Raw genomic sequence first — 12,108 nt, 5'->3', positions numbered from 1 at the left:
TCTTTGTAGGTTGAATGGGGCTCTCTTGAAGTCGTTGCGGCTCGAGCTGGTGTAAGTTTAACCCAAGAAGGGCGATTGGGACGCAGAGATCGGGATTCTGACCTGGCCAACGCTTGTACATACATACTACATAGGCATATCTAATAGGATTTATGTACAGCCAATTATAATTGGATAATTAACCTTTGAGTCTACAGCCAAACACTTCAAGGATTCCGATCACCTACCCAACAACGCTACAAGCTCAAAAAATTGGCGTACATATGTAGTAAGATGGTACAAAGGCAAGTTGGCATTTCATTGATCAGGCGTCTCAGACTCTCTTACCAAGAAATCCGTATTTATTGCACTGATCGATGATTCGACTTACAGGATTTTTCAACCAATTCTGTCCACCCACCATTTCGACCCCGCTTGTACTGCTTACCCTCGTCTGTTCTGCTTGCTCCTTACCCTCGCCTGTTGCTCGCCGCTCCCCATCTGATACTTGCTTGTCGTTATCGTTGATAATGAGTGACACCAACTCGAACGCGCACACTCATTACAGCCTTGCTAACGAACCGGGGGATGATGACTGGGTACCTGGCTCGGAGTTTGGCTCGGATTCTAGTCGTGAACCTTCCCCTGTCTCAATGATCAACCCAAGTAAGTCGTATGAAGATTTTGATCACACCGTATAGATATTGAAAGATGTTGATTTTTTTGCCTTTCTAATGTGATGTCCAGATGAGAACCTGCCAGTGGCACGACGCTTACATTTGATAGAAACTCGTCTTGAAAGTGTCATTGGTTTTCCCGAGGGCTTCGCCATCCAAGACCTGCCGGGATTGGGAGGCCGCATAACTGAACTGGAAAGAAATCATGTCAGACTCGGCAAGTTTCATCCAATGGCTTTCATTCGAACATATATTGATACTTACTATTTCTTTTGCTTGGTTTATATATAGCTACCAAGGTGGAAAAAATCCCGTTGAGATATCGGATAACGCAATTAGAGGTTTCACTTGAAAATCTAGGTAAGTTGCTCGGAAAGTTATGGATGAGTCATCCGCCTGCTGATCAATTTTTTTGGCTCGTTAGAACGAACCAATCTCTTGCATAGAAGAATTGCCGACCTTGAAGCATACGTGAGGAACCACATATCGGGCGGCGGGGCGATGGTTTCTAGTGGAATTAATGGTGTGGCTGGACCACCAGCAGCGGCTCATCCGAATGAAGGTGTGGTCCAAGTCGGCCCAGAAATCAGGGAAGCGGCGGATCCTAATGATAGTGCGGTTCAAGTCGGCCCGGCATCTGGAAATGCGGCAGATTTAAATGGCAGTGTGGTTCAAGTCAACGATGAACCAGCGGCCGCGGCGAATTCAAATAGAAATGCGGTGCATGCCGGCCATGCCCGCGCAGGGACGGGTAATTTGACTGGGCAAGTACTTCGAGTCGGTCATGGGGCAGCATGGGCAGTAGGTCGTAGATTTGCACCTTGGCCATTGGACGACGTGGGGAGAGATGTGCCGGTCACCGAGTGTAAGTTGATTTTTAATCTTTCTATGCTTGTCTAAACTTGAGACAAGCGGGCAGCTGGCTGATTCTTGATTGTTTGTGTAAAGGCCCCGGGTCCAATTCAGATGGGAGTGTGGTTCAAGTCATCTATGAACCAGCGGCCGCGGCGATTTCGAATGGAAGTGCAGCTCATGTCGGCCATGGACCAGCAGGGGCGTGTAATTTGACTGGAGAAGTCCTTCGAGTTGGTCTTGAAGCTGCAAGGGTGGTAGGTCCCAGATTGGCTCCTTTCCCATTCGAGGACCTGGTAAGAGACGTGCCATTCACCGAGGGTAAGATCTTTTTTAATCTATCAGTGTATCTTTCCAACTTGATAAAAGTGGGCTGTTACATAGCTGATTTCGATTGTTTGTGCAAATTAGGTCCCCGGCCCGACGAGCCCATGAGATCTCCATCTGGGTCAGGCAGAGCTGACGAAATGGAAGTGGCATCGGAAGGAGAAATCATCAGCGAGACCAGAAAAAGGAGTGTAACGGATCAAGGCATTGAAACCCACGGTGGGAAACGACCGAAACTTGAGTAAGGATTTGTGGGCGCTTTGCTTTTTTTGGCTGTTTATGTGGCTTGTCTCAAGAGGTCTTTCATTTTTTGGAACTTGTGATTATTTTATTGTCGTTCTGTACATAATCAGTTATATAAAGGATGATACACGACAAACTACGCGCCAAAAAAGATAAAAAACCCGTTTGTAAATAGCAGTCAATTTTTGATGATGGAAAGAAAAAACAAATGTCTACTCGCGATCAAGTGAGACTAGTGCAGTCGTTGGAATGTTTATACTAGGAACAAGCTCGCCCGCTGCATATTCAATCCAAGCACAATGTGAGACAACATCGTTAATGTTAATGATGAACTCGTCATCTTTTATTGGGAGACGGAGATAAAGTTGAATTTGAGGTTGTTGGAGCTGAGAAAAAATGTCATCAATTGACGGGGGTAAAGGTGGTAATGGCTTGATCTTTACCCATGTCTCAGAGATTTGCTCTTTATTAGTACTTGTTCTGACATGTGTGAAAATAGTTTGAATACGCGCAAAGTGAAGAAGTTTTGGATATTTAGGATCCACAGCAATGATGCTGTTGTTTGGATTGGCCTCCCACGTAGAAAAAGTGACGTTCTTGTGGAAGAAATGCTGATGAATCTGACATCGAGAAGTTAAAGTGGCGGTGCGTTTTTTGTCGGTCTCACTCATGCGAATCCACTCACTGGCCACGACCCAACTCCTAGTATGTGACTTGGCATTGAGGTAATCGGCTAGTTTTTGAGAGTCTTGACTGCTCAGTTTTTGTTCATGGATGGGATCAACGGAATGCTTGGGAGTGTACGCTTTGGGATTGTCGAGATCTTTGAGTGAATTGATCTTTGAACGGAGGGACTCGGGAAACAATTCTGGTGTATCAAGCATGGCGCGCAAATTACCTGCGCGGCAGAAACCTTTCAAAAACGTGATTTCAAGCTGGCCTATTTTCAAAAGACCGAGATGAATCAGCGTCAAAAAGGACTCTTCAAATGTTAGGTCCAATTGATTTAGCCTTACCAATGCGGTTATTATGGCTGGATTGTAAGACCTCACCCATCAGTCTTTCCATAGGAAATGACCACCATGCCCGAACAGGCCCAAATCGCGCAAGACATTCTGGAAGATGCATCGCCATGTGATGATTTGGCGCCAGTTTGGCGTAAGGAAATATAACCAACGACCCACTGAGATATTCTTTGAGGTGTTCTGAAAAGAGCTTGATGCGCGCAGGTGTCATTGAGCGTTTCAAGGCAAGATTGACCGCGGAAACAAGATGCGCAAAATTTCGCAAAAGTGACATGTGCACACGATTGCGTCCGTACCACACTTTCATCATGATGAGCGGCAACTGCATCACGAAAAGATGACGCCATTCATCGGCTTTTAGCTTCCCATTAGCCGCCTTGCCTAGCACGGGAATTGCACGCTTGATCCAGGTCGGATAGTGTATTCAAGGAAGCAGAGAATTGATTATATTTAGCATGGCCGAATCAAATATGTGGTCTTCTTCGGATCCGGCTATCCATTCACCCGACACAGCTAAAGTCGAAGGGTCTCCATCCCAGTCAAAGTCACTAGAAGCTGTATTGCTGCCGAAGTTGTGTTCACAAAGCCGGAATGTCCCAGGAGGGGCGGAGTTGGGTTGGTGTGCCCCTGGAGCGTGAGGATGAATGTGATCTTCTGCATCTTCTTCGCTAGAAGCGGATTCTTCGTCGTTAGAAGCGGATTCTTCGTCGCTAGAAGCGGAGTCCTCGGAGTCTTCTTCGCTAGAATATTCGTCCTCTTCGTCGAAAGTCTCGGATTCGCGGGATTCTGAGAGAGCCTCCTCGTCCATCTCCGCTATTTCCGTGGCTGGGATGTCTCTCCGCCCAAATTCATAATTTTCATTGACTTCCTTGTCGGACATCCGCCAAAAGCGCTTACAGTGCCATTGAAATAAGCCAAGAAGGAGATTATGCATTGCATCGACTGTTTGGTACTCGGTGGGCTTCCAGTATGGTAATTCGGTCAAAACCGAGTAGCGGATTCCGTGTTTTTTAAAGATTTTTTTCCGATCTTCAGGTGTACTAGCGTCGCGGTAGGCATGGGCCCATTTGATGTGATGAGCTGAAGATCGAGGTTTCCAAGAGTCCATGATCAAGTTGTTTATTAAAGTCTTTGATATTTCACAAAAAGAACACATGAATTTATTTGCGCTGTGGCTTGCCAGACCCAGAGCGCGACGCAAGGCGGGAAGATCTGCAAAGCACGGTACCAGCGCCGCATATATGTGTCGTCCTTGTGGATACCGATGTGTGGACGACAATGAGAGACCAGATGACCACAAATTTTGAAGTTGTCGGACTATTGGATTAAGTATCCAGTTGGTTTGCGTCAAGCTTGGTTCTTTGGGCCCTGGAGCAATCCCTACCAAAAAGATATTTTCCGGTTGATAACGCATCTGGTAAGGAAGTGACAGGCAAACAAGAACCATAAACGTGATTGAGGCGGATTTTCCGGCGCTCTTGTTGCCGTAAGGGTTAATGGCGTCAATAAACAGGCCAAAGACCAGGTTACCAGTCTGACTAGTGAACGGTTTCCCATCAGGGCCTTCAAATTCTCGCCATATTGATGAACCGTGAATGTCTGAAACCCTATCCGGGACGTCCGTCGAGTTAGAAGCTTCAGCGAGTGGAGTTAGTGACTTATCAAGGGCATCTTCGATCCCAGGCCGATTCAGGAAGCGTGCAATCCAGGCGTGAAGAGACTGATAGGCAAACTGTCGTACTGGTTTCTTTACTGCGCCACGATATTTGAAGAGTGGCTGGCCGCAAACCCCGGGATCGACGGACCCCTGGTCACTATTGGAGTCGTCAGATTGCTCAGGTTGGTCATCATCGGATGCCACCTTTTTTTCTACGAGGTTATCCGCCTTATGGAAGCAATGTTCAGGGGTTCGGTCAGTTGGATACGTAGCAAAGCACCTCGAACAACAGTTCAGCAGGAAGATTTTAGGGTCAAGCTTGAGTCGTTTGACTGTACTTCGAACATCGCGGGGCAGTTTGTCAAGATCATTCCTTTCGGTAAATTTCAGTGGACGATGCGACAAACTGGTCTTGAGTTGGTGCGTTAGGGTGAGTTCAATGAGATCGCGCTGCCTTCTCAAGAGCCAAGCACAGGTGTGGTTTGAGTTTGGTCGGAGGATCGCAAACATGGTGGCAATTAACGCTGCATAGGTGAAAGCTGGCGGTGTTGATTCAAACGTAGGGATCAACCATTGTGCTGTTTTGATTCAACAATCAGCAATTGGTTTGACGAAAAAAAGATGATGGGATCAGAAGAAGGCACTCACCTGAATTATAAACTGCTTGTGAAGGCTCAACGGGAACGGGAACCATCCGATTCAATGTCAAAGCTTGTGTCACGGAAGCCAGGGCCTCATCCGGCTCTTGATTGACGCGGTCTGCGAATGAATTATCCTCAATAACGGGGGAACCTGATCAAAAACCGTGGTGTTAGTCCTAACCGCAATGGATTAAAATGATGAATCACAAATAAAACGTGCTTTCGGGGTTATTAACTGAGGACAGTGCCTCTCTCGCCGCCTGATCATCCAGTTGATGACGACGCGCTGTTGACGAAACAGCGATGCGTCCATAACCCCGCTCTTGATTGACGCGGTCTTCGAATGAATTAACCTCGTCGACAGGTGAACCTGTTCAAAAACATTGTTGTTAGTTGGTACCGCAGCGGACAATTAACATCATGAATTGCAAACAAAACATACTTTCGGGGTTAGTAACTGAGGACAGTGCCTCACTCGCCGCCTGATCTTCAAGTTGATGACGTCGCGCTGTTGACGAAACAACAAGGTCTCCAGGTTGCCAAGCTCCCTCGTACCAGTAAGTTTTTTCTCCGCATTTACGACTAACACAAGTGCACAATACATAAGTGTTGGGGGGTCGGCGTTGACGTGGCGGCATGTTCAACAAGAGGATTGTCTGATCAGAGACGCTTCAGTTCCATTTAAGAGCGGGTGGGACAAGTGAGATGATTCTCAGTGTACTGCATAGGTACGGTTTGTACGGTTGCCTTCCTGGGTCATCCACAGCATATGTATCGTTATTGTAAATATTCCAAAAACTTCCAAATCTACATACATACACAAAGACATATACAAAGAATCCATCAACGCTCTTTTCAACTGTGTCGCTGGAATGCCAGCAAGTAACAAATACGAGGCCCTTAATTATGTACAAAGTATATACTCTTTTGAGAGATGTGAAACAAAAAGAGAAAAGGAAAACTCGTTTTGTAATTACCAACTGATTGGTAACGAGCAGTCCAGATAGGACGCAGGTGACTTGGCGATCGGGTGGCTTATGCAGATAGGGTTGAGCGTTGCAGATTGGGTGGCGCTTTGCAGATCGGGTGGAGCTAACTTGGTGTTTGGGTTGAACTTGGTGATTGGGTGGAGCTTTGCGGTTGGGTGGAACTTTGCGGTTGGGTGGAACTTTGTGGTTGGGTGGAGCTTTGCGGTTGGTTGTTAATAAAATAATCAACCCCTTCACAAACAGGGACATCTGCAATGTCATCAAGCACGAATTGCGCATAAACTCCTTCGAGGGACGTCTTGGCAGGGTTGATAGGCACGAAGACGTTCGGACAATGCCATTGAAGGCTGTATCGTAGTTCACCGCGATTGAGCAATTTGTGGTACGGCATTGGAACAGGATGGGGATAGGTTGTGAAGGGCGCAGGGTAACCGCCGGTGGGAGCGGGACAGAGATACTTGTGATAGAAGCCAATCGCAGACGCTTTGTTCACTTTGTCCGGGATTTGAAGCTTTGATCCGTATTGTTTAGTTATTAAATCGAGGATTATGTCTATCGTGATATTCGAGTTGTATGGATTGAGTCCCGTTAGAGGTAGTAGATTGAGATTTTCTTGGCCTGCCATCTCGACGTCTCCACTTTCTTCCTTCTCCGCGGTAATTGAATTGATGTATACCAAAATGATGGGGACCACTTTTTCAGTATAGGCACGGATCAAGAATGCTTTTGAGTGGCGACTCGGGGGTTTATACGAAGGGAAGAAATGTTGTATCATCGCAAGTAAGGTAGCCATTGTACTAGGTTTTTTTTCTAAATTCGCGTTGGGCTGAAGATAAAACTGAAGTTTCTCGGGGACAGCTTTAATACGCGGATTGAAAATAGGTTTGGGTGGGGACAGGGCTGTTACGGCACCCTGAGTGTCTTGGCGTAGGGGCATGTCCGAGTCTTGGTCGGTATCATCTGTATCCTCGTCGTCATCCTCTTCCTCAATATCGTCATGTCCCGAAGGTGGTACGGTCTCAGGGTTGGTGGGCGGGGGCGAGGGAGGTGCACCGTCTTTATCATGAGAATTCATTTGGGAACGTCTGGATTTCGTGCCGGGGCGCGTGACACTGACGCGTTGAGGCTTGTTCTTCTTGGCCATATTGTGGATTGAATTTCTCTGGCAAAGACAGTTCATGGGTTAGTAAATCATCCACTTTCGTTCTGCGATTTCAACATAGAGATAGCAAGTAAAAAAATACCGGAGAGAGTTATCCACAACTTAAGCTGGCGACGGCGGCGTGTAAGAGAGCTGGTGCCGGAGGCGAGGAGTGAGGGCTGGTGAAGACGGCGAGGAAGAAGGGCTGGCGGCGACGGCGACGAAGGCGAAGACCACGTGGAGGAGGATAACAATGTCAAATATGGTCAATAAGGTAGCCCTTTAAGAAGCCAAAACAAAAATAGGACGTTAAAAAAACTCACTGGAGCTGAGCTGACAAAGGCTGCGTGTTGGTAGAGCCGGAGACGAGGGCAACTAGAGCCGGAGAAGATGGCGTTTGCGTAGGGCTTTCCGTTTTGATACGCAGGGCCAGCTCGCGAAAACGGTGAGAGACGGTGGCAAAGGGAAATACTAACTCAGAATCAAAAACTATATCAGGGCTGTATAGACTACGAGGATGCGAGGCGCATCATCGGGTTGGACGGAGGCGACTTGTTTGCGGGGAATGCCAAGGTTATTCTTGCATTGGGCTGGAAAAGCAATATTTAATTAAATAAATAGATGCAGCTTGCTTTTCTGGCGCAGAAAGACTCTGTGACCTCAAATTCAATCGCCCCCGTGGCCACTAATTGACACCATGATTTTCCTTTGGCAAATCGAAAAAATGAGGATGGGTGTGTTGCACACATGACCCCTTTGATAAGATACAGGCTGACAGCTAGATGAGCATTTAGCTGACAAAAGACGAAGTAGTTTCGTAGTTAAGCCTAGGTCGACAAAATACATGGCTGTTTATCCATTTACATAAATATATAAGCAAAAGTGTCACCGGTGAACAATGCTCAAATCTTGAATGGATGTTCAAACTGTCTTTAAATTTCGAATGATTGTCACAGTTTATCGTAAAGGAAATGTGATGTCTTCCAAATACATACATCAAAATAGATATGTATTTACACAGCTGGAGAGCTCGGAGCGGCGAGGTTCTTGAGGGAAGTGCAGGCAATACATGGTACGTGCAGTCTATTGAAATGCAACATACAAATCGTTGGAAATTTGATTCACATCTCTTCAAAGGCAAACAGTAAAGCTTTGGAGTGAAGAAAGGGTGCAGAGATTCATCCGGTGCCTTGCAGATCAGAAAGGGCCAACGGGCCGGAATCGTTTTACTATGGGGAACAGTATGTATGTATGTCAAGCAAGTTATCTGTCCGAGGTGTTCCATTAAAGCTCAACAAATTCAAATCCAGACCGATATCTAATTCAACAATTTTTGAATTCTGAATAGTTAGTAGTGAAATTATTTTTGTGATAATCATGCCACGAGCCGCCACCGAGAAGCAATCCGAGAAATTCAATCCCTTCGACCCTAAAGTATCTCCTGTTCAGTTGCTCGAATTTTTGCGGTTCAGGGCCGCGCCGATTAAACTGGTGGACACCAATGTTGATACACCTGTAGCCGTGCTACAAGCCTTAGCCGCAAAATTCAGTGATCCCAGTGAGTGTTTTAAATCCTTGATCTCGCGGTGATGCCCGGAAAAGATTGACTCTGATTGATTCTGTTACCATTGAATTTAGTCTTGGCTTCCCATGCTACGTCAGCCGCTGGCCGGAAAGAATCAGCGCAAGGACCACGCAACCGCCCCACCGGAGGGCCCGCCGGTGAGTGATTTCAATCTTTCTTGATAAGCTGTAGCGGACATTTGATTTTTCTCCGGGCTTCTCATGAACAATGTTGTTTGTCAGCCGCTGGCCAGAAAGAAACCTCCCAAAGACCATACCCCTCTCGTAACCGTAACGGTGAGTAATTTGAATACTATCTGCAGCGGCCGGCCCAGACGTCTAAATTATTGCCTCATGTTTTTCTCCCCGGGCTTCTATGCCAGCCGCTGGCCGGAAAGAATCATCTCAAGGACCATGGGACGGTCCTTCCGGTTCCGGTAAGTGATTTCAATCTTTGGCCACACTTATATTTATATTATCTTCGGGCTTCTTAACAATGTCGTCTATCTCTGGCCAAAAAGGATCGACTCAGGCTAAACTAGATCATCCCTCCTCTGGGCAATCCAAACCCGTAGGCGAAGGAAGTAAACCAGAAACTATTGAGAAGACCAATGAGGAACCGTGCCTCAGTAGCGAACTGTCGGCAATTGCATCTGATGATGATGTCAGCGAGAGCGCGAGTTCAACGGACGTTGGTTTGGTCGCAAAAGGTAAAGATAAACGGGTGAAATCGAAAAGCGGTCAACAGATTGCGCAAAAGCAAAATTTAACAGGTGCTGATGTGTTTTTTTACATTGTTTTCACATGAAAGCTTTGATGAATTGTACGGCTGAACGCATATTTCTGCTTTTGAAACAGACCCAAAAACATCTAGCCGATCGGTGGTTATAAACAGTTCAGACAGTGAAACGACTTCAAGGAAGCGTTGCCATTCACAATCAGCCGGTGTTCATCCATGTGACAGCTCTCAAAAACCAAAGAAGGCCAAAAACGTTCAACCCGCTCATCAACCATTGCGCACAACCCGAAAAGCCGACGCAGTTCTTGATCAACATGGCGCCCACAGAGATGCAGTTGCTTTGGCGGTTATCAACCATTCGGACAGTGAGACGAGTTCGAGGAAACGTCGCCATTCACAATCAGCCAGTGTCCAACCACGTGACGGGCCTGGGCCTCGAAAGCCAAAGAAGACTAAAAAGCTCCAGATTCCTCGAACATTGCGCACCAAACATTCAGCCAGCGCAGCTGTCATTCAAAAAAGCGCTGAAGGACCAGTGAACAAGAAAGTGCGCCTGGTTTCCCCAATTGGTGTCGATTTTTTATCCGAAACCGAGTCCTCAGCCTTGATCACGTTTGAGCCGGACGATCTCATGATGAAAACTTTTGCGGAAAAAAAGATGTCCGAATGGCCACCTTTACTCCCATTCGTAGAGAAAACCTCATCCGATTACAAGAATAATAACCCCGCGCAAGGAGCTGTTCCAGACACATCCAAAAACGACGCTTTAGATTCCTTTCTTCGTTGCGAGATAAAAGAGCAGGAAGAACTTTTCTCACGGCTTGTTGTTCAATCGGAAGAAACGGTGAATATGACAGTGATGGAGGTCATGGATACCTTAAATCAGAATATACTAAATTCACGTGAGTTCGCAAAAATCTTCATGTATTACCGAGAAAGGAATCCTAAGCCATGCTGATAAATATCATGTAGCCAAGAGTCCCAAAAAAGATCCGGCTCAGTGCGCACCGCTTGAAGATTTAGATGAAGACGCTTGGCTCGAAAAACTCTTCATTGCCGGCCTTCTGACTCCACCCTCACCCCAGCCGAGAAGCCCTATTCAGATGCCGACCGCATCTTCATCAGATCCCGACGAAGAGGATGAATTGGCTGACACCCCCAGTCCTCCCAAAGTGGACGATCGGAAAAATGAATTCAAAGTTCAGGCTCTACCACTTGAGGACCAAGTCCCGAACAAAAACGGTGAAATCGGGTCAGTCAGGAATTTGCCGTGGCTGTTCCAATCGCCGGAGCCTGAATACCAGTGTTGTTTCAAAAGTGGTAAGCTTGATGACCAGTCAACACATCGAAAAAAATTGACAAACTTACTGACATGAGGCAATCTAATTAGATCCTTTTGAAGAAATCTACCAACAACATTGAGGTCAAAACTGCCCCACTCCCATGCTGGAAATCAAGCCCTCAGTCACTCTTTCTGCAAGCAACAGCGAAACTGAGAACATTGTCCCTGGTCCATCTGGCCGCAATCGAGAACTTTTTGGTTTGTTTTTATTTTGCTACTGATCGATCAGCTTGGAAGATTATAACCTCATTCCCTCAAACATTTAAGGTACAGTTTCAATAAGCAGCAACAGCCGTCAATCAATGTCACCACATTATCGGCCAAACCGCGAATGGCATCAGCCATACAATACAAGTCAGTATTCTTATTCAGATTTATAGAACTCTAATTTTCCTTTATGAACATAGGCACGTTTCTTTTACATCTAGGAGCAAGAAGTGTGCCTTCCGGATTGTAACAATGTTGTGAAGTCTCACAAACATGCACCAGCTAGACATGCCGATATTTTCAATTTCACTGCGCTCATCCTCCTCTGCTCCGCCCGTCTTTTTCCATGTGTATTTAGGAAGTTGTGTATGTATATATAGTTTAGAAATCTCTTTTTGGATTGAAACATGTCTGTGCAGGCAGATTTTCGCGATGATCGCCTCTTGTTAGTTTAACCATCACTCTAACTTTAAAGTAAGAGGGAGTTCAAGAAACAAGAAATTTATTTGCATCGGCACTTCAAACCTCAGATTTTCAGTAGATTATAATTTATAAATTTATATTTGATTACTGTTGAAAAATTACACTGAGATAACATGATGAAATGTACATAAGAAAAATGTGACAGATATTTACACAAAAAAAGGCATGAACTTGTATTTGAGATACAAGAAATTACACTGAGATAAAATGATCAAATGTACATGAGATTGAGAAGGAGAGTTA

At 45.9% G+C, this 12,108-nt stretch overlaps 3 protein-coding genes across 3 annotated transcripts; 2 read left to right on the top strand and 1 right to left on the bottom strand.

The window, feature by feature from the left end:
- Window positions 1-509: 509 nt before the first annotated feature.
- On the top strand, window positions 510-2,080 carry PtA15_4A157 (uncharacterized protein; the record flags this gene model as incomplete). Its single annotated transcript, XM_053168012.1, has 6 exons — window positions 510-645; window positions 727-873; window positions 948-1,016; window positions 1,081-1,521; window positions 1,605-1,829; window positions 1,920-2,080. The coding sequence occupies 6 exons, from the start codon at window positions 510-512 to the stop codon at window positions 2,078-2,080; spliced, it is 1,179 nt and encodes a 392-aa protein (XP_053019264.1).
- A 532-nt stretch (window positions 2,081-2,612) lies between these two features.
- On the bottom strand, window positions 2,613-7,534 carry PtA15_4A156 (uncharacterized protein; the record flags this gene model as incomplete). Its single annotated transcript, XM_053168011.1, has 9 exons — window positions 2,613-2,698; window positions 2,764-2,946; window positions 3,608-3,971; window positions 4,893-5,338; window positions 5,409-5,552; window positions 5,682-5,771; window positions 5,844-5,909; window positions 6,383-6,587; window positions 6,659-7,534. 9 exons carry the CDS (start codon window positions 7,532-7,534, stop codon window positions 2,613-2,615), a joined length of 2,460 nt encoding a protein of 819 aa, XP_053019263.1.
- Window positions 7,535-8,762: 1,228 nt separating this feature from the next.
- Window positions 8,763-11,255, top strand: PtA15_4A155 (uncharacterized protein; the record flags this gene model as incomplete). Its single annotated transcript, XM_053168010.1, has 9 exons — window positions 8,763-8,772; window positions 8,880-9,089; window positions 9,170-9,253; window positions 9,338-9,391; window positions 9,478-9,531; window positions 9,616-9,867; window positions 9,953-10,735; window positions 10,806-11,153; window positions 11,224-11,255. The coding sequence occupies 9 exons, from the start codon at window positions 8,763-8,765 to the stop codon at window positions 11,253-11,255; spliced, it is 1,827 nt and encodes a 608-aa protein (XP_053019262.1).
- Between the last annotated feature and the right edge of the window lie 853 nt (window positions 11,256-12,108).

The sequence above is a fragment of the Puccinia triticina genome, chromosome 4A, assembly GCF_026914185.1.
Source record: "Puccinia triticina chromosome 4A, complete sequence".
NCBI classification, from domain to species: Eukaryota; Fungi; Basidiomycota; class Pucciniomycetes; order Pucciniales; family Pucciniaceae; genus Puccinia; species Puccinia triticina.
The sequence above is the reverse complement of the archived record's forward strand: the minus strand, read 5'-3'. Positions and strand labels throughout refer to the sequence as shown.